General features: G+C 32.5%; 1 protein-coding gene across 1 annotated transcript; it reads right to left on the bottom strand.

The window, feature by feature from the left end:
- Positions 1-1,510: 1,510 nt before the first annotated feature.
- On the bottom strand, positions 1,511-23,964 carry LOC143059296 (GTPase IMAP family member 9-like). Its single transcript, XM_076232776.1, has 2 exons — positions 23,863-23,964; positions 1,511-2,457 (listed from the first exon to the last, which is right to left on the bottom strand). Exons 1-2 carry the CDS (start codon positions 23,876-23,878, stop codon positions 1,526-1,528), a joined length of 948 nt encoding a protein of 315 aa, XP_076088891.1. The 5' UTR covers positions 23,879-23,964; the 3' UTR covers positions 1,511-1,525.
- Between the last annotated feature and the right edge of the window lie 122 nt (positions 23,965-24,086).

Raw genomic sequence — 24,086 nt, 5'->3', positions numbered from 1 at the left:
TGATTTTTCCTATACTTAAACAGTAGACTTTCATCTATGTATAGCTTATATATATATTAATAACCTTTAATTTCTATTTACAGCTGTGCATCCTTTTTGTTCATTTTAAAAATATTGCTCAATAACTCTTGATTTTATTACACTTATTCGTCAGGAAGTTTTGTTATTCTAATTATTTGTTTGAAGTGTGTTATCTAAATTAAATCTTTTATATTAATCAGTAATTATTCTTACCAGAGTTGATACCTATTTGACTGACCAATCTAATGTTTGGTTACTAGTGCAGCTACAGTTAGGTCATCCTCACTGACCTACACCGTGAGGGTCTGGTTATAACAACCACAATAGATGATTTTCATGTTGTGTTTTGAATAGTGTAGTTTGTCTTTTTGTCGTGTTTTTACCCAATAAAAATGAGGGGGATGGTGTGAAAATTGATTTGACGAAAAACCCAGGCAACAAAGCAACCATAAAACTTAAGGGTATCGCATGAACCGGTGCGTCAATAGGATGGCGCGTCATGTATTTATGAATCACCCGCCATTGTTCGTAATGTTAATAGACAGATGTTTATCTTTCACTCGTTCTTCGTTTTATTGTAAGTATTTTGTATGTCTCTCTTCGAATTTTGAGTTTTGATTCCCCGTTGGTAGCGTTGACCTCTTTTCCTAAAACGCTGATTTACAAGAACTGAATGACATCCTAAGTTTCACATATGTACTGTTCCACAAGTGCTACTGTTATTTTTGTGATTTTACTTTTTACTTGTTGTCTGTTATAGTGATTCATATTATGACATAATGTTTACTGTTGTGCCCCTAATTTTACAATAAACCTATAATGTCTATTTGTCAATATGATAGAATTTTATGCGACAATCATGCATACACTTGAGAGGTTTGGTTAGCTTTCATGCATGATTGAATCGACAATTTCTACATAAAAAAATACCTGTAGCAGGTCAGGATTGTGACAGTTTTTATGCATTCAATTTAAGTTTTTGATTTTGCCATTTGATTAGAGACTTTCCTTTTTCAATTTTCCTCCCAGTTCGTTTTTTTGTGATTTTACTTTTTACAATGACAAAAACTGATGATGGACTTTCGCTAAATAATGGCAACAATAGTGTATTAATGTTCATATCTAATAAATTTAACCCAAAAAAAAAAAGCCAGGTAACAAAGCTTGAGAAAATCATATGAATTTCAATAGGAGCGATTGCTATGTTTACATCAACTGTCATACATATCCCCAATCTGTGAAAATGGTCACATCAAGAGTAGGACATAATTGATTTGAATACATTTATTCTGGTATCTAAAGATCTTAAACTTAAAAAAAATGTCGCTAGTAGGTTTAGACACGACATATCGTATTTGACAACCGATTATAATCAAATGTATTCAAACAAAGCATGATTATATCTTAAATAATGTTAAAAAAAAGGTAGCGCGAAGTCACGAAAAGAAAACACACAATGAAGTTCTGCGCTCAATGTTAGTACATCATGGGTCTTTTCCATTATTTAAAAAAAAAAATCGATGACATAGTCATACACTCTCCGTAACAACGACCTTTCATGTCTTTGGGTTGTATCTCTTATGTTTGATCGCAATTCTTCTTCCTGTCTCTCTTTTTCTTCTTTTTGTTGTTTTCCTACTTTCTTCATTTCCTCCCTTAGTATTTGTTCGACGACCTCTTCCTTTTCAGCTTTGATTTTTTGGAACAGTATTTCTCTTTCCTCTCTTTCTTTTATTATTGCCATCTCGCGTGCCTGCTCGATCGCCTCTTTGATTTTACGCTCCGTTTGTTCATAGATTGTACTGCGAATGTAGTTACCTTCATTTTTGCTTATAATTTTTCCAATCATTTTCAAAAGGTTTTCCACTTGGGCTTCTTTCAGTTCTGCAGCAGCTCTGTTATTAAACCATATGCATCTATTTTCGCACATCTGAAGGAACTTTTCTAAATCTTCAGGAATGTCATTTAGATATTTTCGAAAAGCTTCCTCTTCGCTCATATCCTCTTTCAGCTGATCAATTTTTGTGAAAAGAACAATTAGATAACGATGGCTGTCATCTCCAAACATTTGAAGAATATGATTTACTGTGTCTGTTTCTTCTTTTGCAAATCGACGACTTGCGTCAATAACAACTAAAAAACAATGGATACCAGGTGAAGAAAGGGCGACACATTTGGCGATCTCCTTTTTCGTTACATCCACAGGTAATGTCGTGTCAAAAAATCCTGGAGTATCTACCAATACAATGTATTTGTCACCTCGAACTGCTCCAGCGACTAGGCAATTCTTGGTAACAGATATTTCTGAAAATGTAGAAAATGCCTTTTTCCCAAGAATAGTATTTCCAGTTTCGCTTTTCCCTGCTCCTTTTTGACCAAGTAAAGCGATTCGTATTTCATCGTCAACTGTAAGCACCTTTTCACTAGATGGTTTTACTGAAATAAAAAGTATTTGTTGTAGATAAAATTGATACATACTTAATTTGTAGATTTATTTTATTCTTTAATTTCAAATAAATATTAAACTGGTGCCCTATTCTAGTTTATATCTAACACCAAGTTATTAATGAGCTGAATTAAGTATAAAGTTTCTTGTATCATTTTTATCTGTTAGAATACCAAATAAAACCAAATCAATATTTAAAGTTAGTTCTATTTCTGTCTTCTCAAATATCAAGTAGTTAAGTTCTCATAATTTTTATATATATGGACACGTCAAGAATATAAGTTCCATTGTTTCGACCCCTCCGCACCCACAACTACAAATATTTGTATCTTTAATTGCATCTCATCAAGAAGAACTTCGTTCGTGTCTAAAATTCCATGTTTTATTCTGTATTGAAACCACTGCAATTTTGATTTTGTTTTGTAATATAAAAGGGCAATACATAGATATTTTTCCAATTTAAGTTTGCATTGAGAATTAATGACCATTTTTGTTCACATTTTGTTTAGGATTTGACTTTTTACCATTCAAAATATTATACATCTCTTTTTAACCTTTCTGGGATTTAAAAAAAAAATTTACGCTGAGGGCAAAACTGGACCGTTTTTCTCTCTTTAAGTCATTTGGACATATTTGATATTCTTTTAAATACTTTGTTATTGGCGAAAATAAGTTTTAGTATTGTATACTTTATTGAAGAGATCAAAAGTCATAAAATTTCCACCTTCCTGTAACAAGTCATTGATCCTCGAGCATTGGTCAGCCAAACCCTTTTATATCAAATCTTTAAATAAAACTGAATGGTTACCAATCTTTAATCCATCATTCTTCCATAAAGATCTGTGTTAATTTGAGAGTTATTTTGTACATTTTGAAGATCTTCCCAAGCATCAAATACTTCTTTCCAAAATGGATTATTTAACTTTTTATAAGGACCAAGACATTGCATTTCCAAAAATTCCAATTTTCTGAAAAGAGGAATAGTTTCACTAGTTTTGAATTATTTCTATTAATTCTTCTTATCATAGTTAATTTAAGATCTTTGATGTAGTTTTCAAATTGTGGTTTTAGTCCTCTTAAACGGTGTGGTTTGGATAAGGTGTCTCTATTGACTTTATCTGGTTTGTTATCCCAGATAAAGGAAAATATCTTTTCTGTAAAATGTTTAAGCTTTCTGTATTTGGACTAGGTATGTACAGGAACAGCTGGTTTAATTTTGATATTATAAATGTTTTTATCACTGTTATTTTTCCAATTGGTGAGAGTATTTAATTAGTCCATGTTGTTTATAATTTTTTTCGATTTCTTTAACCTGGGGTAATAGTATAAATTTTCAATTTAACTAATATCCACTGAGAAATTCATCACAAGAAGTGTAAATCTGCTGGAACCCCACTCCAATCCCCACTTAGCACACATAGTTTCTTGGCTAAACCTTTTCTTCCCAATCCAAACAACCTTGATCTTATCTAAGTTTATATTAAGAACTGATAAATCTGCATATTTATCTAGAGTACGGAGAGATGCATCCGAAGATTCAGGTGATCCATCAAGTATAAGAGAGGTATCATCAGCATATTGTGAGATTAGATACTCTGAGTCATCTATAGTGATTCCTTTAACTTTGTCATTATTTGGTATAAGTATACCAACAATTTCTGCACATAGTAAAAATATATAAGGTGATAGGGGATCCCCTTGTCGGTAGCCCCTCTGAATCTAAAAAAAATCTAAGAGATGGCAATTTTAAGTTACTGCAGACTGAATTTTGGTATAAAAAATAGTGATCCAATGTTTAATAGAAGGTCCAAAATTTTTAAGAACAGCTGATTAAATATTGTGAATTGAATATCTAAGCAATCAATCTGGTCTAGTGGGTCTCTATTGTATACTAAAGTTGCAAATTGATCTTTTAATTGTTTTATTTTTTCTGTAACAAATTTAACATATTCTATAGCATACAATAAACTATTATCAAATTTCCACAAACCTTTCCCAATATTGAAATCACTTATTTTAAAGAGTAGAACTATTAGTACGGCAGCTTTGTGAAAAATTGTGCACACCCTGCTATAAGCATGACATTTGGAATAGACCTTCCCCAATTATTACTCTTTTATTTCAGATAGGGAGGCATTTGAAAAAATGTCTCACTTCCGGTAAAGTCCAAAATGACGGACATCATACTTAAATCAGCCCTATATTAGAGGCTAGTGTATGGAAAGGGTTTTTCATGATGCTGCTATAATAATATTTGGTAAAAACCTTGGTTATGAACTACTTTTGGATATATTATATAGAATAGATGTCTTTAAAAATCCTTCTGCGGGTAAAATCCAACATGGCAGACATTGTACTAAAATAAGCTTATTTTTTAAGGAGGGTGATTTAAATGTGTTTTGACGTATTGCTACTATCATTAAATTGTGCAGGAACCTTTCTTTGATGCTACTTATGGATCAGTATATAAGACATATGTCTTTAAAACCCTTTTCCCCGGTAATATTCAAAATGGCGGACATAGAAATATCATTATTTTATTTTAATATTCAACTTTTTTTTAAAATGTGAAGAAAATGTTTTTTTTTTTTATTTTTTATATTTAAATACAAAGTTAACAAAAAAAAAAACAATATGGCGTAAATGTCAAAGATGGTCCTCAATCCATTTCTTCGATTAAGAGTTTTGGATAGATTGATTAAAAGAAAATAAAATCACGTAAGTACTAAAACATTTTAAGAATTAACACTATTTTGCGCCAAAAAAAGTTAATTCTCAGTCACCACCACATGCACACGAGGCAGGGCACGGGACACTTGATTTTCCACATTAACTAAAACCGTGGCAACCTTTCTAACATCCAAAATGTACAAGCTTCTGACAAAATGATGAGGCCTCAGAATTAGCTTTTTTAAAAAGTTATACTCTATGTCCCTTCTTATCCATTTGCGCCTGGACTGGGTAACACAAAAGCTAATTTCAAGCTCTTCCCTAAACACGTGTCTCAGTATGCTGTACGTTTTGCATGCTGGAAAGGACTATACTAAGTTGAAGAAATAGCCTCAGTTATCCTTCCCTTTTGCGTAGATAGTTATTTCTTGTTAACCATGCTAACCCCATCTGATAAGTTTGTGCGATCTTACAGTAAACACCGGTGATTTAGGCGGATCAATTATCATTCTCTATGTTAAAGTCACGTTTTCAAATGCTATCAATGTCTCCCACGCAGTCTTTTTCCCCTTTTTTCAAGCAACCAGAGAACCGTATCACAACCATTAAATAGATATAGGAAGATGTGGTGTGAGTGCCAATGAGACAACTCTCCATCCAAAAAAAAAATATACATGGATCACAATATGTGTATGTGATCACTCATCGCTTGTGTATTTGAAAGGTCATTGATATTTATCCAAAGCTTTTACCACTCCTAAATACAATCCAAAGTTCGTCTACACCTATGCCACGGAATAGCGAAACAGTAATGACAGCATCTTCAGTAACGACTGTTCGAATAATGACTCGTTTGAATTCGTGTTTCACTGCATCAGACGAATGCACCATGATTCTAGTGTCTGCCTTTTAATGTGCATATGGGGCTTAACTTGAAATACATCACGTGGTGGTTAAGATAGAATATCCTGAACATGAATTTCTACAACTTCCATAAGCATCCAATACTTCATCCACTCTTGTAACTGTTTCACGGTTTTTTTTAAGGTAAGGGCATACTACCATATCAGCATACTCGTTATGAAACACCTTGAAACTGTAACAACAGTGGATGTAGTCTCGGATACGTACATAGACAATTCCGGTAGTTTGACGGCTGCTACAAGAAACAGGAGTTACATTTAGGGAAAAGGGAATACATAGACGAATCCAGGGTAAAACAAATTCTCAAAATTGGCAAAGTTTTCTGAGAGATGACGAAATTAAGAAAGAACTTTTTATTTTTTATTTAGGAGTTTGCTCAAAAGATTTTGAGGAAAAGGTAGTTGTAGCAACAAATGCTCAGGATATTCTGTGTTATCCAGCACATGATGGTGTTTCAAGTTTAGCCTCATGTTTACATGCAGAGGCTTATACTAGAATCAAGATGTGTCTGATGCAGTGATACACAGACTTGACTGAGTCATGACTCCAACATTCGATACTGATGTTGCTGTAATTGCTGTTTCGTTATTCCATGATATAGGGACAGACGAGCTTTGGTTTGCATTTGGAAGTGGGAAAAACTTAAGATATACATTTATCCATGACCTTCAGTTGCACGTTTACTTGAAAAGGAACTTCGTTGTTCACATGGATGGCTTTTGAAGTTCGATGTGACTTTATGATTTAGAATGTTGATTGATCAGCCAACATGACCAGATATGGATTTGATAATGTCATCATCAGAATTGAAATAAATAAAAAAGCAAGAGTAACAACAATCATGATTGTCATATTATGTTTTCTGATTTTTATAAATAAAAACAAATTTTGGATTACCTGTTTCCAAAGAAATCGGTTAATGGAGAAAAAAACTAACTCAAACTAAATTTTAATAATCAAAAAGAGATAATACAAAATAGTATCTCCCTTTAATTGTAAGATTGCAAACCATATATGTTTTAGTCAGTATAGTAATTTTATGGTTATTTTCAAAGTCTTATTTTGAATGTTATAAAATTACTGGAGTAGTTCCTAGGGCATTATTTGTATTTCATTTTTTCGCTATTGTCCAAAGAAAGACATTGGTCTCATAACTATAAAATGGACACATATTTTGACACTTTTAAATGTTTTCCTTATATATGTCATGTATGCTGGTTAATTATAAGGAGGATGCAAACTACATGTACAAAATGTACTTTATAAAAAAATAATAACCAACCAATGAAAAAAGCAACACAAAAAATCAATTTAGCATAAAGTACAGTACAGCCTGTGACATTCTCTTAATTATGTCCACCCTCTTGCATGGTCAACATCCAATGGTGGCCATTTATTGGGGTATTCAATCTTGAGATGTTGGCCATTTATTGGGGTCATAATACATAGGTTGATGTTTTATCTAATAATGTTACCTGTTGTAATCAATCAGGGTTGAAGTTTTCAACTTGTATGTTTCTTTAAAATTTACCTGTACAGGTAACTTAGGTTTCTTTCAAAATTGACATTTCACCTTTTTTGGAAAATGTAGAATAAGACATTGTTTTAGTCTTTGTTAATTAAATATTATTTTTGATTTTTCTGTCTTTTGAATTTATTCAAATTACTTTTTTTATTTGTTTTTATTCATTTTTGTATGATTTTGTGTCTTATTCTTTTAATGTCTTCTTAGTAAGAATCTTGAGAAGCAAAAAGACAAAAATGTCAAAGATAAAGTTATTGACTAGCATTTGAGAGACAACAGACTTTAATTAATTTTTTTTTTAAAGTAAAAAAAAAATTAATGTACATGATGTTCATTGTATTTAATTGTTCATTTGCATTATTTAATGAATTATCACTAATAATAACTAATAATCAAGCAAATGATATTTTTAGAGAAACCATGAAGGAAGTAATTTTTAGCAAGCCTGTTTCTTAACAAAATAAAATGATCAGACAATATCAATCCTCTTATAATAAATTTTTATAACATCGATTATTATTCAGGAAAACTACAAATATCGTTCAATATACGTTTTTAATAGGAAAAAACTATTTTTGTCTATCTTTTTTTTTTAAATCTTAAATCAGGAGTTAACATAATTGACATGTTGAAGAGACTTATGTCCAAAAAAATATTTAAAGAAAAAAACTGTCTTGCTTTGCCTTTTTGAAACAAATTTGAACTAATTAAATATGACATCTTCAGTTTGGCTAATATCTGTCAGTTAAAAGCCAAAATTTGACAAAATACACTTATATAGATGGTTCACTTTTATGGTCTATTAATTATAGCATTTTTTTCTATGTACATTTATATTGTTGGAAGTGCTGGACTGGTATGACCATGATGATACATATTCTAAGTATACATTTGCAAATATTTCCCTAAACTCAGGCCTTTTAGATAAAGTTAACAATTTCAGGGACTTGAATGAATTAAGACTTTAAAACCCTTGATGAAAAATCAATTTAGAGAAAAATATAAGAACATTTAGAAAATAGATTTATAGTTGTATAGATTTATACAAATTTATTAAATAGATTCAAGAATTAAAAACTTTGGTAAAAACTGTATACTCAAATGTGTCACATAGAGAGTTAGTGGTCATAAAATTTTAGAAACAGAAAATAGTGGACAATATAAAATTCCTTGAAAAGATAAACTGTGCCACTTGTTGGACAATGAAGACCACTCCTTCCTTAATTGTAAAATTAACAAAACAACTTGAGATAATCTATTTGAAAATTGTTCACCTTCTAATAATATTGTCTCTTACCCAAGAACAAAAAGTGAAAGAAATGCTAAATCTTTATTACATATTGGCTCCCTTATAAAATAGTCATTATTAGAACTGAGGGCAGAAACCTAAAAATATCCATGTGTTTTAATTTCTTATATAATTGTTAATTCTTTGCATTATATTTGTTTGTTTTTTTTGTTTGTTTTTTTTTTGTCACAAACTAAATACCATATGTTTATATGACAATACAAATATTATCAAATTTTGTTGAATTAATGAATATTTTGAATATATTTATTCAATAGAGAAATAAGGAATTGCCTAAATTTTATTTAGAATAAGTTCTAAAGTCAATCTTTAACATTTGTAAAACAGTATTGAATGCAGATAAGTATATATCTACTATGATTTAAGTATAAATCATTTTGATTTAAGAAAATTAATTTGAGAAACAAGTTTTCAATAGAAAAAGGCAGGCATTAGGAAAGTTTGCATTATATTAGAAGATGATATTCATTTATTCTTCACTTACCTTAAAGTACATGTAAAAAATAACTTAAATTTATTAAAAAGGTAAAATGTCAAAACAAATATTCATGAGTCGAATTAAAAAAAAATCAGCTATTTATTCAATTAGTTATATTATTTAATTTTATTTTTGAATTTTCGTGTCATAATCACAGTAATTAAATTTCACAAACACATACATGTATATTTTACCTGAGACACATGACCTGTAAGTTATATAATTTTAACACTTCAATGCAGTCAAGATTTCCCTTTACCCTTGACTAGTTTTTGATTAATACCTTGTGTATTAATTAAGCAACAGGGGGTATAATGATGGACATATAGGGCCACCATGGTGGACATAACTTTTATGGCCACCATGAATAAGATAATGTCACAGGTAGTACTGTAGCATGCACTTCCATAAAAATGAAACAAGCAATTGCAAACATCTTTCAACAGTAACAATGTAAGCATTCCAAGCCAAAAGCAAATAAAATAAAATGGCTGCAGCCAATAAGTACAACTTGGGTTCAACCCTAAACTATCACTATTATCTCAAAAGTAATTTATCAATTAATACATTTTAAACCTGTCTGCCCGTGGTTAAATATCCACATGAAAAATAGATATATAAATGCATATTTAGAAAGTTGTCTGAAAAAGAGAACTGATTGCCTTTTCAGTTTGTCTTTCTTCAAATTATTTTTCTTGATTCATTAATAGTTAACTATTTATTTTAAAAAAGTAATATGAGAGAGATATTCTGTATTTTTGATTATTTTAATGGGAGTTGATAGTTTTAGAATTGTATCCATTGCTTATTTGCATGATAATTAACAAATGCCAGCTCATAAACTAAAGGCACATAGAAGTATATGTAAGAACAATTCAACACACATATACTTACACTCATTGTGTTCTAAAATGTATAAAAGAAATAATAAATACATCAGAAATTGTAGATATATGTACAAGTAGGCATGCATAGTATTTGTATTTTACTGGAGACAAAAGGCAGATTTCTGAAGCAAAGTCAGCAAACTTATCAATAGTGATAACAGTATGTGATGGAATATTTGAAGGTTCTATGCAAGTTAGCAACAACGGAATTGCTTGCTCATATGCCACTGGTCTCTTGAGCTTGTGCGTGTTTCAAGTATCACAGTGACTCCTAAGTGACGATTGCGTGTTTTAGTTTTTCATCTGACCTTATCTTGTATGCAACTTTTGCAAGTTCATTTTGGACTTCTTTCATGCATGGAGGCAGATCATCTACAATGCAGATATTCTTTCCGGCTAAATGTGACCCATTTGATAAGAATAGTTCTCGGTAATATGTATAAATCTAGTTATAATGGGATTTGGTCGTTTTTTCTCTCCTGAATTCTGCCTAGCTGGTGATCTATGAGCATTTGCAAATTGGAAGCTATCTACTTAAGGTTTTTCTATTTTCAAATAATTTATCATCAGGTCATCAAATACTTTTACAGATGTTTTCATGAATCTTTTCAGGCATGTCATACACTAAACCATTATATCTGCGGTCGTGTTTTCAAGAAGTAACTGCTTTTCCATTAAATTTTTCAGGTCAGTCTCAAAAGTCTGCCTCATTGACTCTAACTTCTCTAACTCTAGATATTGCAAATTGAGTTCCCTAGCCTCAACCCCTCTTTGTAACTAATTGTGATCTTGCCTTAATTCTTTTATTGTTTGACTTGTTTTTGAGACATCTAACTTTACTTGTGTTACATCCTGTTTAACCTTCTGCACTAGATTTGAAAATTTATTTTCAATTGTATCTAATGGCTCATTAAATTTATTTCCTTTTGAGTCTACTGCCAAAATAAGAGTTTTCAGATCTTCCATTTTTTTATTTGAAGGGCTTGCCATGATGATATCAGTATATTGTGTGTCAATTTCAATGTTACCTTTATAATTGACATGTACATGTATGATGTAACAGGTAAACAAAATATCAACGATGAAGCGATGAAACTATGTCACAATACCAAGATTGAAAATTACGTAATAAATGTCTTTGAACTAACTAAAACCTCTAGACGATTGTTTGTTTTTGATTTTTGCAATCGTTTAAGTATTTCTATTACATATTCATTGAGTATTTTGTTGTTTTCTCCGGACTTTAAAAAATACATGGTGGTTGCCATTACAGGAGAGGTAAACATAATAAGCTCCCAATATCTTAAATCATCTACAATATTGATCCATATATAAAGCCTTCTATTTTGTTTACAGTAGCGAAATGAGGATCTCCATTCCGGTGATTCTTTTAAAACAGCATATCGAGTGAATGATGGGTAAACCTGGATTATTAACTATCTTAACCTCGCAATTGTATGACAATTATTTATAGTTCCATAATATTTACAAAGAGTAAATCTGATAATATTTGAGATCCAGAATACAACTTTTTTAAAACATACATTGTAGACCTACAACATAACTGAAACAAATACAAATATATCTGACGGACTCGGACGTACGATGGGGACGCTGAAGTGCGATGGTCACGATGAAGTCCGATGGCTTACGCCAAAGAGCGATGGTCCTTAGTGCGATTGTTTTGAACTACGTTTGGACAAACTGACGTTTTCAAATACTACGTTATTAGATTTAATGGCTCCGTGTTGAGTACAGTATTTTGACCTAAAATGGTTGACTTTTACAAATTGTGACTTTGATGGAAAGTTGTCTCATTAGCACTCATACCACATCTTATATTTACATAGACAGGAGCATACGATTTTTTAGATGAAGGTTTAAAAACGTACAAACGATTGGAAAAAGAATGAAACGAACGATTCCGATCTCGAACAGGTTTGAGCATTAAATGTGGGGGTTACAAAAATATGTCAGATCAAACCATGGGTGATGAAAAAAGGTGATATTGGTCTGCAGTTATTCTTTTAACCTACTTTGTAGGAAAACACGCAATCTTGACAAATCTATTTTGCGTATATACAATGGAACGCCACAGCTGTCTTATGTGGAACTCTGATATTACGTTATGTTGTTTTATTATGATTTGATGATGGTTTGTCTTTACATAATATGATTTTAACATTACGTAATGATGTTTTGATATAACTCAATAAGGAATAGTCATAACATATAATATTTCGATATTACATGATATGGTTTCGTATTGACTGGATACAGTTATGTCATTACATAGAACGGTTCTGTCATTACTCGATGTGGTTTCACCATTATTTAATGTGGTTATGTAATTAGACAATGTTTTTTTTAACATTACTTGATGTGTATGTGACATAACGTAATGTAGTTATCCATTACATGACGCAGTTTTGTTATTTCGTAAGGATGATTTGTCAATTCTTTGTATGGCTCTAACATTACGTAATGATGTTACAAATTTGACGATTTTACACTACATGATGTGTTTGTCTCAGTATTTGATGTGATCTTCTCATTCGTTGATGTGGTTATCCTATTACTTCTATGAGGTAAAACCACGTGACCATTTTTTGACCGATTTTCATATTTCGTTTGTGTAATGCGCTTTGGATGAGTACCGCTATCCATTAAGTTAAAGTGCAAGTTCAAATTAAAGTTCAAATTATCGTTCATAATTATTTGGTATGGAAAATGGGAACGACAGACAACATTAAGTACTTAATCATTTACAGTAATTCGGACATAAGGGGAATATCCCAAAACCACTTGCCGATTTTTACTGTGTTCTCAAATTGAAGCAGTTTAATAATAAGTTCGTAAATAATACCAAGAAACACTGCTTTATCTAAGTCATGAGGAATAATTCCCGTACAAGTTTTATAACAATTCACGGAGGTTTACAAATTTATTATGCCAAAATAGTTAAATTCGGTAATATTCAATGCAAAAAAACCCACTTAAATAGAAATGAAAAAAATGTGATATGATTGTCAATGAAAAAACTCTCAACCACATACCAAATGTCGTAGAAGCTAATATATATGTTTGACTGTATAGTCTTTAAGAATGAGCAAAATTCATATCACATAGTTAGCTTAACAAGATCTCGAAATGGAAATTATTAAATCAATTTCAACTAGAACACCAACAACCTATATGATGAAGACGCCGACGATACTACCGACGTCGGCATATACGTTTGTTGTATCTCACTGTCACAGGTACGACACAAATCAAAAGACTTGTACTATATTTTCAAAAAATGAGACACTTTGAATCAGCTCGCACTAAAGTTAAAGAAAAATGGGGGTGAGGGGGGACTAAGCGACAAAGCATCAATTCTATAAAATAAGAATTCCCCCGTGGTTTTTTTTGGCGTGTATGTTTTCATCTTTTCCTGAATGTAAACTATCAAATAAAACCAAATCGCTGGGCTTGTATTTTCACGAATAACACGACGGGTGCCACAACTGCGCAGAATCCGGCTACCCTTCCGAAGCACCCGAGATCAGGCTGATGAATTTATGTTACCCAGTCCTACTGATCTATAAAGTTGGGCCAATCTAAACTTTTTTTACATGTTCTTCTAAATCTGTGCTATTATACACTAGGTTAGGTTAGGGTTTAGCAATTACAACCATGTTAAACTCATCGGCGTGCACTTTCTTTATATGCCCGCCCCAAGTTAGGAGTCTGTACTTCAATGGTTGTCGATGATTCATGTGTGTCATATTTGTTTTTCGTAGATGGTTTATCTATTAGTTAGATCGTTAATTTTCTCGTTTGAATTGCTTCATATTTTCACGTGGTGGTCTTTTGTGGTCGACTATACAGTGTGTTGAAGGTTGTTCGGTTGCCTATGATTGCTTGCATCCACTGTATTTAAATTATGGTGGATAATTTTCTGATTGGCAATCACATCACATCTAACTTTCTATGTTGTGTTTTGTATGCTGTAAAATTTCTGTACGCATACCTACACCTGAACCCTCTTTTCGGAAGCTTGAGTAAAAGCCCTTGATTTGCGATCAATGAAAAATAGAACTCATATTAGATAACTTGAATTTCAACTCTTAATCTTAATCTGATTGAGACTCAAATAAGGGGTACTCGAACTCTATGTCAAAAGGTAACTTAAATTCAATGTTTAAGTCGAAATATCCATATTTTCGACTGTTTAAAGACACCTGCTACAAGTGAATCAACACCTATCATTTCTTCTTGTAAACATAAAAAAGAAAAAAGGAGCACGTGTAAGAAATGTGATATGTAAATCACGACTCCTGATTATACCCCCGCTTTGAAAAAAAGGGGGGTATACTGTTTTACCTCTGTCTGTCCTTCCGTCAGTCCGTCAGTCCATCAGTCCATCAGTCCGTCAGTCCGTCAGTCTGTCAGTCAGTCCGTTTTTCGTCACATTTTTCTCAGGAACTGCACTACCAGGATTTCTGATATTTGGTTTCAGCCTTGATATTTGTCAGCTATACCGTGTGATGCGTTTTCAGATTCATCACCCGACAACTTCCTGTTTACCGAACACATTTGGACAGGGGTTTTTTCAGTGAGCAGAAGCTCACAGTTTCACTTGTTTTACTAGTAATTTAACATCTAAAACATATTATACTAAATCTATTGAGCCTCTGGACTGTTCCACGGGCAATGTCGTGTACGGAATGGAATGTACATTGTGTGGACTACTTTTTGTTGGTGAAACTCGTCCATCTTTGCGTAAAAGAATGAATCAACACCGGTCTGATAATAAAGATCCTCATTTTAGGGTTGTTTATAACCATTTTAATCAACCGGACCATGATCATTCTTTATCTATGAAAGTACTCACCACTGAGAAAATTTAACGCCACACAAATAGCCCTGTACTAAGTATTCCTTTCCTCAAAGATAGAGAAAGTTTCTGGCTAAGTGAATTAGGGACTGCAATGCCATATGGTTGCAATGTTAGTATTAAAGGAGTAGGACATTTGTCAAATCCTGCCTGCAGTGATGTTAATGTAATGAGTTTATTTAATACTACCTTACGACAGCAACGTTGTCATGGGTAAAAACATTATTATCAGCATAATGTAAAAAAGTCTTCCAAATCTAGATCACCCTCTGGGAGTTTTGATGACCTTCTTTCACATCTTCATCATCCACTAGGGTTACATGAGAACTATTCTCTTTTCACTGCCGGTTAATTTTCTAAAACGTTTGAGATATTATGCACTTGACAAAGGAGGCACAAATACATTTTCTGCAATATACAGACTAGTCAGTATTATTTGGGATGTAGCTCTTTTCCGTCTTTAAAAACCAGTAAGATCGGAACCTTTCAAAATCAGTCTGTTCCTATTATATCCTACAGTTACATTAAAACCATTGTACCTTAAATATTTAACTAAAAACAAGCATTGCAGGACCTTGACTTAGAACAATACATAAAAAACCCTCCGACATGGGACGGTTCTCACTTGCCTTATAATTACAGCCCCTCTGGTCATTTTGTAACTGGGGATCTAAACATAATTCAACATGAAAATCTCCGAAAGGTGATTTCTCATGGTCCTATGTTTAGAGTACCCAAACACATCAATTGGAACCATAACTTCAAAATAATTCTGGATTCCATTAAAGACTACGCCAGAGCATGGGCTAAGCTAGAAGAAGTTGAACCGGACACTTTGTCAGAATGGGTTAAAACTATCAGGTCTCTGATGAAACGTCGCATTCAGAAGTTGAAAAACTGTGTGAACGATCGACCAAAGTCCGTTTTCAGAGACAAAGAGGCCATGCAATGTCTATCATCTCTTCATGATAAGTATGTTGTTGTTCCTACGGACAAAGCTTCAAATAATATTGTCTTTGTATGTAAATTATTTTACTACGAATGTCTTGTAAAAGAATTGGGTAAAAAGGAGCACTCAGGTAATCCCACATACAAAGACATATCATTTGGCAAGGATGAGATTTTAGCTAATCATAAGTCCTTCATGGCTTCAATAAACATTACATTGAACACCAAATCGGAGGACTTACCTTGTTTATATTGGATGCCAAAGCTTCATAAAATTCCGTACAAACAACGGTATATTGCTGGCGAATCTTCATGTTCCACTAAAGAATTGTCAATTAGATTGACTAAAATTCTATCCGCAATGAAAGAGGGTCTTCAGAAATACTGTGAAACTGTTTACTCGCGTAGAGGTATTAACCATATGTGGATTTTTTAAAATTCTAAAGAACTTCTAGACAATTTTAAATCTCGGTCTTTTTCTGAAATTAGTTCTATCAACACTTTTGATTTTTCAACCAAGTAAACGACCATTCCCCATGTGAAATTGAAAAATCGCCTAAAAGAAATAATCCACAATGCCTTTCAACATAGATATGGGAGCATACGCTCTAAATTTATTACTTTGGGATTTCATAGGGCATATTTCGTTAATAGTGACAAACAAAAAGGTAAAACATGCTACACAGAAGAACAAGTGGTCAGTATGCTGGAGTTCCTTATCGACAACATATTTGTTGAGTTTGGAGGTAGACTTCTCCAACAAATTGTCGGCATTCCTATGGGAACAAACTGTGCGCCTCTTCTTGATGACCTCTTCTTATTTTCTTATGAATCTGAGTTCCTCCAGATACTTGTCAAAAACAAGAAGATCAAAGAAACCAGACTATTTAATTTCACTTTCAGATATATTGATGATGTTCTTTCAATAAATAATCCGAACGCCAGACGCGCGTTTCGTCTACAAAAGACTCAATGACGCTCGAATCCAAATAATCAAAAAAAAAAAAGAAAAAAAAGAGAGCCAAATGAATTACGAAGTTGAAGAGCATTGAGATCCAAAATTCCTATAATTGCTGCCAAATAAAGCTAAAGTAATCTATGCCTGAGGTAAAAAAGCTTTAGTATTTCAAAAAATTCAAAATTTTGTTAACAGTTAATTTATAAATATAACAATATCAATGATAATTCATGTCAGCACAGCTGACTACTGGGCTTGTGATACCCTCTGGGAAATAAATCTCCACCAGTAGTTGCATCGACCCAGTGGTTGTAAATAAACTCATCATAGATACCAGGACTAAATTTTATATATACGCCAGACGAGCATTTGGTCTACAAAAGACGCACCAGTGACGCTCGAAACCAAAAAAAAGTAAAAAAAAAAAAAAAAAATATAGCCGAATAAAGTACGAAGTTGAAGAGCATCGAGATTCTAAATTCCTAAAAGTGTTGCCAAATACAGCTAAGGTAATCTATGCCTGAGGTAGAAAAGCCTTAGTATTTCAAAAAATTCTAAATTTTGTAAACAGTTAATTTATAAATATAACAATATCAATTATAGTAATTCATGTCAGCACAAAAAAGTGCTGTCAACTGGGCTTGTGATACCCTCGGGGAAAATAAATCTCCACCAGCAGTGGCATCGACCCAGTGGTTGTAAATAAACTCATCATAGATACCAGGACTAAATTTTATATATACGCCAGACGCGCGTTTTGTCTACAAAAGACTCATCAGTGACGCTCGAATACAAAAAAGTAAAAAACAAAATAAATAAAAATAAGCCAAATAAAGTACGAAGTTGAAGAGCATTAAGATCCAAATTTCCTAAAAGTGTTATTAAATACAGCTAAGGTAATATATGCTTTAGGTAGAAAAGCCTAAGTATTTCAAAAATTCAAAATTGTGTAAACAGTTAATTTTTAAATCTAACAATATCAATGATAATTCATGTCAGCACAAAAAGTGCTGACTACTGGGCTTGTGATACCCTCTGGCAAATAAATATCCACCAGCAGTGCATCGACCCAGTGGTTGTAAATGAACTCATCATAGATAACAGGACTAAATTTTATATATACGCCAGACGAGCGTTTCGTCTACCCAAATAAAGTAGGAAGTTGAAGAGCACTGAGATCCAAAATTCCTAAAAGTGTTATTAAATACAGCTAAGGTAATCTATGCCTGAGGTAGAAAAGCCTTATTATTTCAAAAAAATCTAAATATTATAAACAATTAATTTATAAATATAACAATATCAAGGATAATTCATGTCAGCACAAAAAGTGCTGACTACTTGGCTTGTGATACCCTCTGGGAAATAAATCTCCACCAGCATTAGCATCGACCCAGTGGTTGTAAATAAACTCATCATAGATACCAGGACTAAATTATATATATACGCTAGACGCGCGTTAGGTCTTCAAAAGACTCATCAGTGACGCTCGAATCCAAACAAAAGGAAAGCCAAATAAAGTACGAAGTTGAAGAGCATTGAGATCCCAAATTCCTAAAAGTGTTGCCAAATACAGCTAAGGTAATCTATGGTTGAGGTTAAAAGTCTTAGTATTTCAAAAATTCTAAATTTTGTCAACAGTTAATTGATAAATATAACAATATCAATGATAATTCACGTCAGCACAAAAAGTGCTGACTACTGGGCTTGTGATACCCTCTGGGAAATAAATCTCTACATTCTTGTCCATTCGTTTTTTATGTGTTTTGTTATATGAGTTTGCCATGTGATTATAGACTGTCCGAATTGATTTCCCTCTAAGTTCAGTATTTTTGTGATATTACTTTCCACATACCAAATGACGTAGAAGTTAATATATATATAGGTTTGACTGTATGGTCTTTAAGAATGAGCAAAATTCATCTCACATAGGAAGCTTAAAAAGGTCTCGAAATGAAAAATATAAAATCAATTTAAACTAGAACCCCAACAATCTATATGATGACGATGCCGACGATACTACCGACGATCGCATACACGTTTGTTGTATCTCACTGTCGCAGGTACGACACAAATCAAAAGACTTGTACTGTATTTTCAAAAAATAAGACACTTTAAATCAGCTCGCACTAAAGTTAAAGAGAAATGGGGGAGGGGGGACTAAACAACAAATTATGAATTCTTTAAAACTGTAAAATAAGAATTTCCCCGTTTTGTTTTTAGCGTGTATGTTCATTTGAACATATGAATATCAAATTTATGTTTTCATTAATTGTAGTTTCCGATATACCACGTACAAATTAAACAAAAACTTTTTGAAATATCTGTTTCACAGGTGACGACTGATAGCTTCCAGTTGCAGTAACCACAACCCCGTCATCTTTTCCTGAATGTAACATGTGTAAACTATCAAATAAACCAAATCGCTGGGCTTGTATTTTTCACAAATAACACGACGGGTGCCTCAAATGAGCAGAATCCGTCTACTCTTCCGAAGCACCCGAATTTATGTTACCCAGTCATACTGATCTATTGAGTTGGGCCAATCAAAACTGTCTTTACATGTTCTTCTTAATCTGTGCTATTATACACTAGGTTAGGTTAGGGTTTAGAGCTTACAACCATGTTAAACTCATTCGCGTGCACTTTTTTATATGCCCGCACCAATTCAGGAGCCCGTAGTTCAATGGTTGTCGATGATTCATGTGTGTCATATTTGTTTTTCGTAGATTGTTTAGCTATAAATAAGATCGTTAGTTTTCTAGTTTGAATTGCTTCATATTTTCACGTGGTGGTCTTTTGTGGTCGACTATACAGTGTGTTGAAGGTTGTTCGGTTGCCTATGATTGCTTGCATCCACTGTATTTAAATTATGGTGGATAATTTTCTGATTGGCTATCGCATCACATCTAACTTTCTATGTTGTGTTTTGTATGCTGTTAAATTATCTTTTGTACGCATACCTACCCTTGAACCCACTTTCCGGAAGCTTGAGCAAAAGTCCTTTACCTGCGATTAAAAAAATAGAACTCATATTAAATAACTCGAATTTCAACTTTTAATCTTAATCTAAATGAGACTCAAATAAGGGTTCACCTCTAACTCTATGTCGGTATGTGGTTGAGAGTAGTCTTATTGGCAATCATACTACAATTCTGTATTTCTATATAAGTTTTTTTCAATGCATTAAATATAACAGAATTAAACTGTTTTGCCATGATAAATTTGTAAACCTCAATGAATTATTATTAAACTTGTATAGGAGTTATTCTTTAAGATCAAGATACAAGCATCTACAGAAAAACATGTTCCTCTCGTTAAGTGTACCGGTTAATTGACATGGACAGTCAGTCAACATTACGCTTTTACACTGACAGCAGAATTATCAGGCGAGACACAGGGTTAATAAAAATCTTCAATTTATTTATTAATTTACAGCTGGTCTTTTTCATTTTTAGCCATGGCGTTGTCAGTTTATTTTCGATTTATGAGTTTGACTGTCCCTCTTTTAGACCATCGCACATCATCGTACACACCAACGCACATCGGCGTGTTAACCAACGCACTTCAGCGTGAACAATCGCACTTCAGTGTGACCATCGCAGTTCGGCGTACAATAGCGGTTCTGAGTCTTACATATATAACAAAGACGCAAAAGAATGTTTTGTAATCAATAGTGAATTTGTAAAGAAGTACGTGTTCATAACGCGGTAAAATCTACTATGTTTCTTTGTTGATGCTCAATAACTAACTAAAGAACTTTCGGTGAAGGAGAATTGGCACGTTCATCCCCGTTGTGTGAACTCGTATTTGAATACCTAGTGAGTTGGGAAATGTATAAACAATATGCAGTTGAAGTTTGTATATTGATACGAAGCTGAGTAAAATTTATGATTATATTTAAACTCATCGCGTAAGTCAAAGATTCGGGTACTGAGACGACACTTATGTCAAATTGGAGATAAAAAGCCAACAATAAGGCGGAAGAAGTTGTGTCTGTTACTTGTGTAATTTCTAGTCCGGAGGATATATTAATGGAACCCATTCAGTAAAGTTATGATTGTTAATAGAACAAACATTACCAATTTGTATGAATGTGCGATTAAACTATTTGGCTTCTTTGCTCTAATTGTTTCTAACAAATGTCTTATAACGCCGTCCTTTTTTTTGCAAAACATTGTCACTATCACTAACACGTAAGGTGGTGACAAAGGAATACACCAGCTTAGAATAGAAAATTATTAATAGGGAACGAAAAATCGTCCCTTTTGTCGTAAATTGTAGTGTAAATATTCCCGTTTAAAATCGATATATCTAAAACTAGGAAAAGACAGTTATAACCATTTGAATTTGATTTATCAAAATTAAGTTCCTATGATTAAATTTCAGCAGTATATTTAGAAAACTATTGACTATTTAGTGAAAATATATAATCAAGATAATAGTTAGTGTTGTTGAATATATCAACTAAATCCAATTTCGACGTTTTTTTACTGACAAAAACAAGTTTGCTTTGAAAGTAGCGCAATGAGTGACCATAGAGATACCTACAACCTGTCGATAAGTTTGTTTCCGAAACGTACATAGATATAATCTAGGAAAACTAAAAGCTTCAATCATCTCATCACACCTCCAGTAAGTATATCTATCATATTTACCTTTCTAATTAGAGTACAAGGTTTTAACTGAGTTGCAGCAGTATATTTGTATTCCGATTTACCAAACGATCATTTTATTAAATTAAAAAACTTTTGTTTGATAAGATAGTGTGGAAGTGTAGTGTAAAGAGTAAAAAAAATCAAACCTGTCAACAGAAACAAAAGGACCATCAAAAGCACGTAATTTATCTAAAACATCCAAAGATTTTTTTACACTCCAAAAATAGTTAATTTCACTATGTTCATATATTTTATTACAATAACATATGATAAGCTCTTTGATAGAAGTAAGGGAATTTGTTAAAATCACAGAAAGATTAGTTGTAGAAGACTTACTAGAAGAAGCCTTAAGCTTTGATGTAGTTATGATATGTGTGTTTACTATATGCCTTTCTGTGGAGCGCATAGACTTGAATGTAGATGAATTTAAAATTTCATTCTTAAGAACGTTTGTGTAGTATTTACGGCATACCACCACCACATTGTTGGCTGCTTTGTCGGCCGATACAAACACAAATCGCTTTTAAAATTCTTGAAGTTTATTTCTTATTTTTGAAAAAGGCGTATTATGTACTCTATTATTACTTCTTAATTATTTAAAAATTGTGATACTAAGTATTTTATCTACAACATTCAAACATTTATTTAAATAAGAATCAAGAGATTTTTTTCAGATTTTTCCCGTTTACACCATTTTTTACAAAACGAGGAGCATCTTTGGGGATTTGACGATACTTTTTCCCATCTATTTTAGATGGAGGACGATATTTTGGTCCTTTTTTTCAAAAAAGTTTATAACCTCTCTGTCCTGGACGATATTGAGATCCCCTGCAAAAACATGACTGTAATTATACGCGAATATTCATAGTGGTCTGCAGAAAAAATGATGACACACTCCTTGAAAATCTCGTGTTATTTACTAATGGGTATTTGACCAAGTTTACATACTAATTGATGTCTACCATTGTTTTTAAATAAAGATAGGAGATTACCAAGTGTATAATTTATACGATGTTTAATTCGTTGATTTCGATTGGTACGTTTGCCATGAGACCTATTATTTCGTTGTCTTTTATCCATAAAATTCATGATAATAATAGAAGTTGTAGATATGTTCCCTTGTCCAAGTATATTGTCATTTAGACCCAGGGGATACGTTGTTTGAAGTCGTTAAATCCAATACAGTTCGATAATTTTACCGGATTCTTCAAATTGTTTATGCGATTGCTCTTGTTGTTACTGGTTCGTTTCGATCAGTTGAAATCTAATAAATTTAATATTGGGGTTGTACTTACCTAAATATTGATAAATTATACTTTGAATTTCTTAGGGATTCGGAAGCGGTATAGATGTTTATATGTTCGTTTAAAAATTTCCGTCCTGTCTGTCCTACATATTGTATACCACACTTTGGCGTTGTTCATGTATCCGGATGAATGAGGTTAGGGTTTTCATATAATGTCACAGGAAAAGGAAAACGAAAAAACACTCTCGTTCACCTTGCAGTATTATCAGAAGATAATCAAGAACAGGTTTGTCATTTGCTGGATTTACAAGGATATAATTGTGGATATTCATGTGCATTTTTATAAAATAATCTGGCTGCAACAGCATTTAACACAATTAAAACAGTGCTGAATTGACTGATTTGATTGACGGCAGTTAAATTTTAATATGCATTAACATAACGGCAATGCATCTGATGTGGATACTACTTGAATTGGTCAACCTCTAATTATAAGTCGCCAGTTACCACATGTAAGTATAGTTTTAGATAACTATACGATGTGACATATTCTCTTGTTTAATTCATCAATAGTAGAGTGCAAATACTTTACTTTTATTTGACATTTGACATTTAAAAAGACTGAATTAATTGCTGCATTTTTTGAAACTTTTCAACATTATAGTTCTATTACTGTGGATTTTACTTACTATGTAAAGGTATTGTTTGTCTTGTCTTTTTTCGTTTTTAGCCATGGCGTTGTCAATTCATTTTCATATAAATGGCTTATCGTGCACTTGAGGCTAGAGTTACACAGGATTGTGGATATTCGTTTTCTTGCTCATTTCTATTTCAAATGTTGTTGAAATTAGCAGTTACCCTATTCATGTTATAAGTAAGTAAAAAGCGTAATGATTTTGATATCTATAGTTACCGAATTCCAAAGGCATAACTGTTGCTTTGATTTCGCCTTCTTTTCCTCTGTATTTTGATTTTTTATAAACGTTCTCAACAATATCAATTAGTGCTGCTTCCATTTTTTTATCAGTTGCTAAATGACAAGCATCAATATTGAAATCGAGGTAAACTACACAAGAAGTAATCGTTTTTTTCTTTGTCTTCTCGAAAAAAAGAGTTTTCTAAAGAAATAAAATAAGA

Source organism: Mytilus galloprovincialis, chromosome 14, assembly GCF_965363235.1.
Source record: "Mytilus galloprovincialis chromosome 14, xbMytGall1.hap1.1, whole genome shotgun sequence".
NCBI classification, from domain to species: domain Eukaryota; kingdom Metazoa; phylum Mollusca; class Bivalvia; order Mytilida; family Mytilidae; genus Mytilus; species Mytilus galloprovincialis.
Note: the sequence above shows the minus strand (reverse complement) of the source record. Positions and strands in the feature narration are given on the sequence as shown.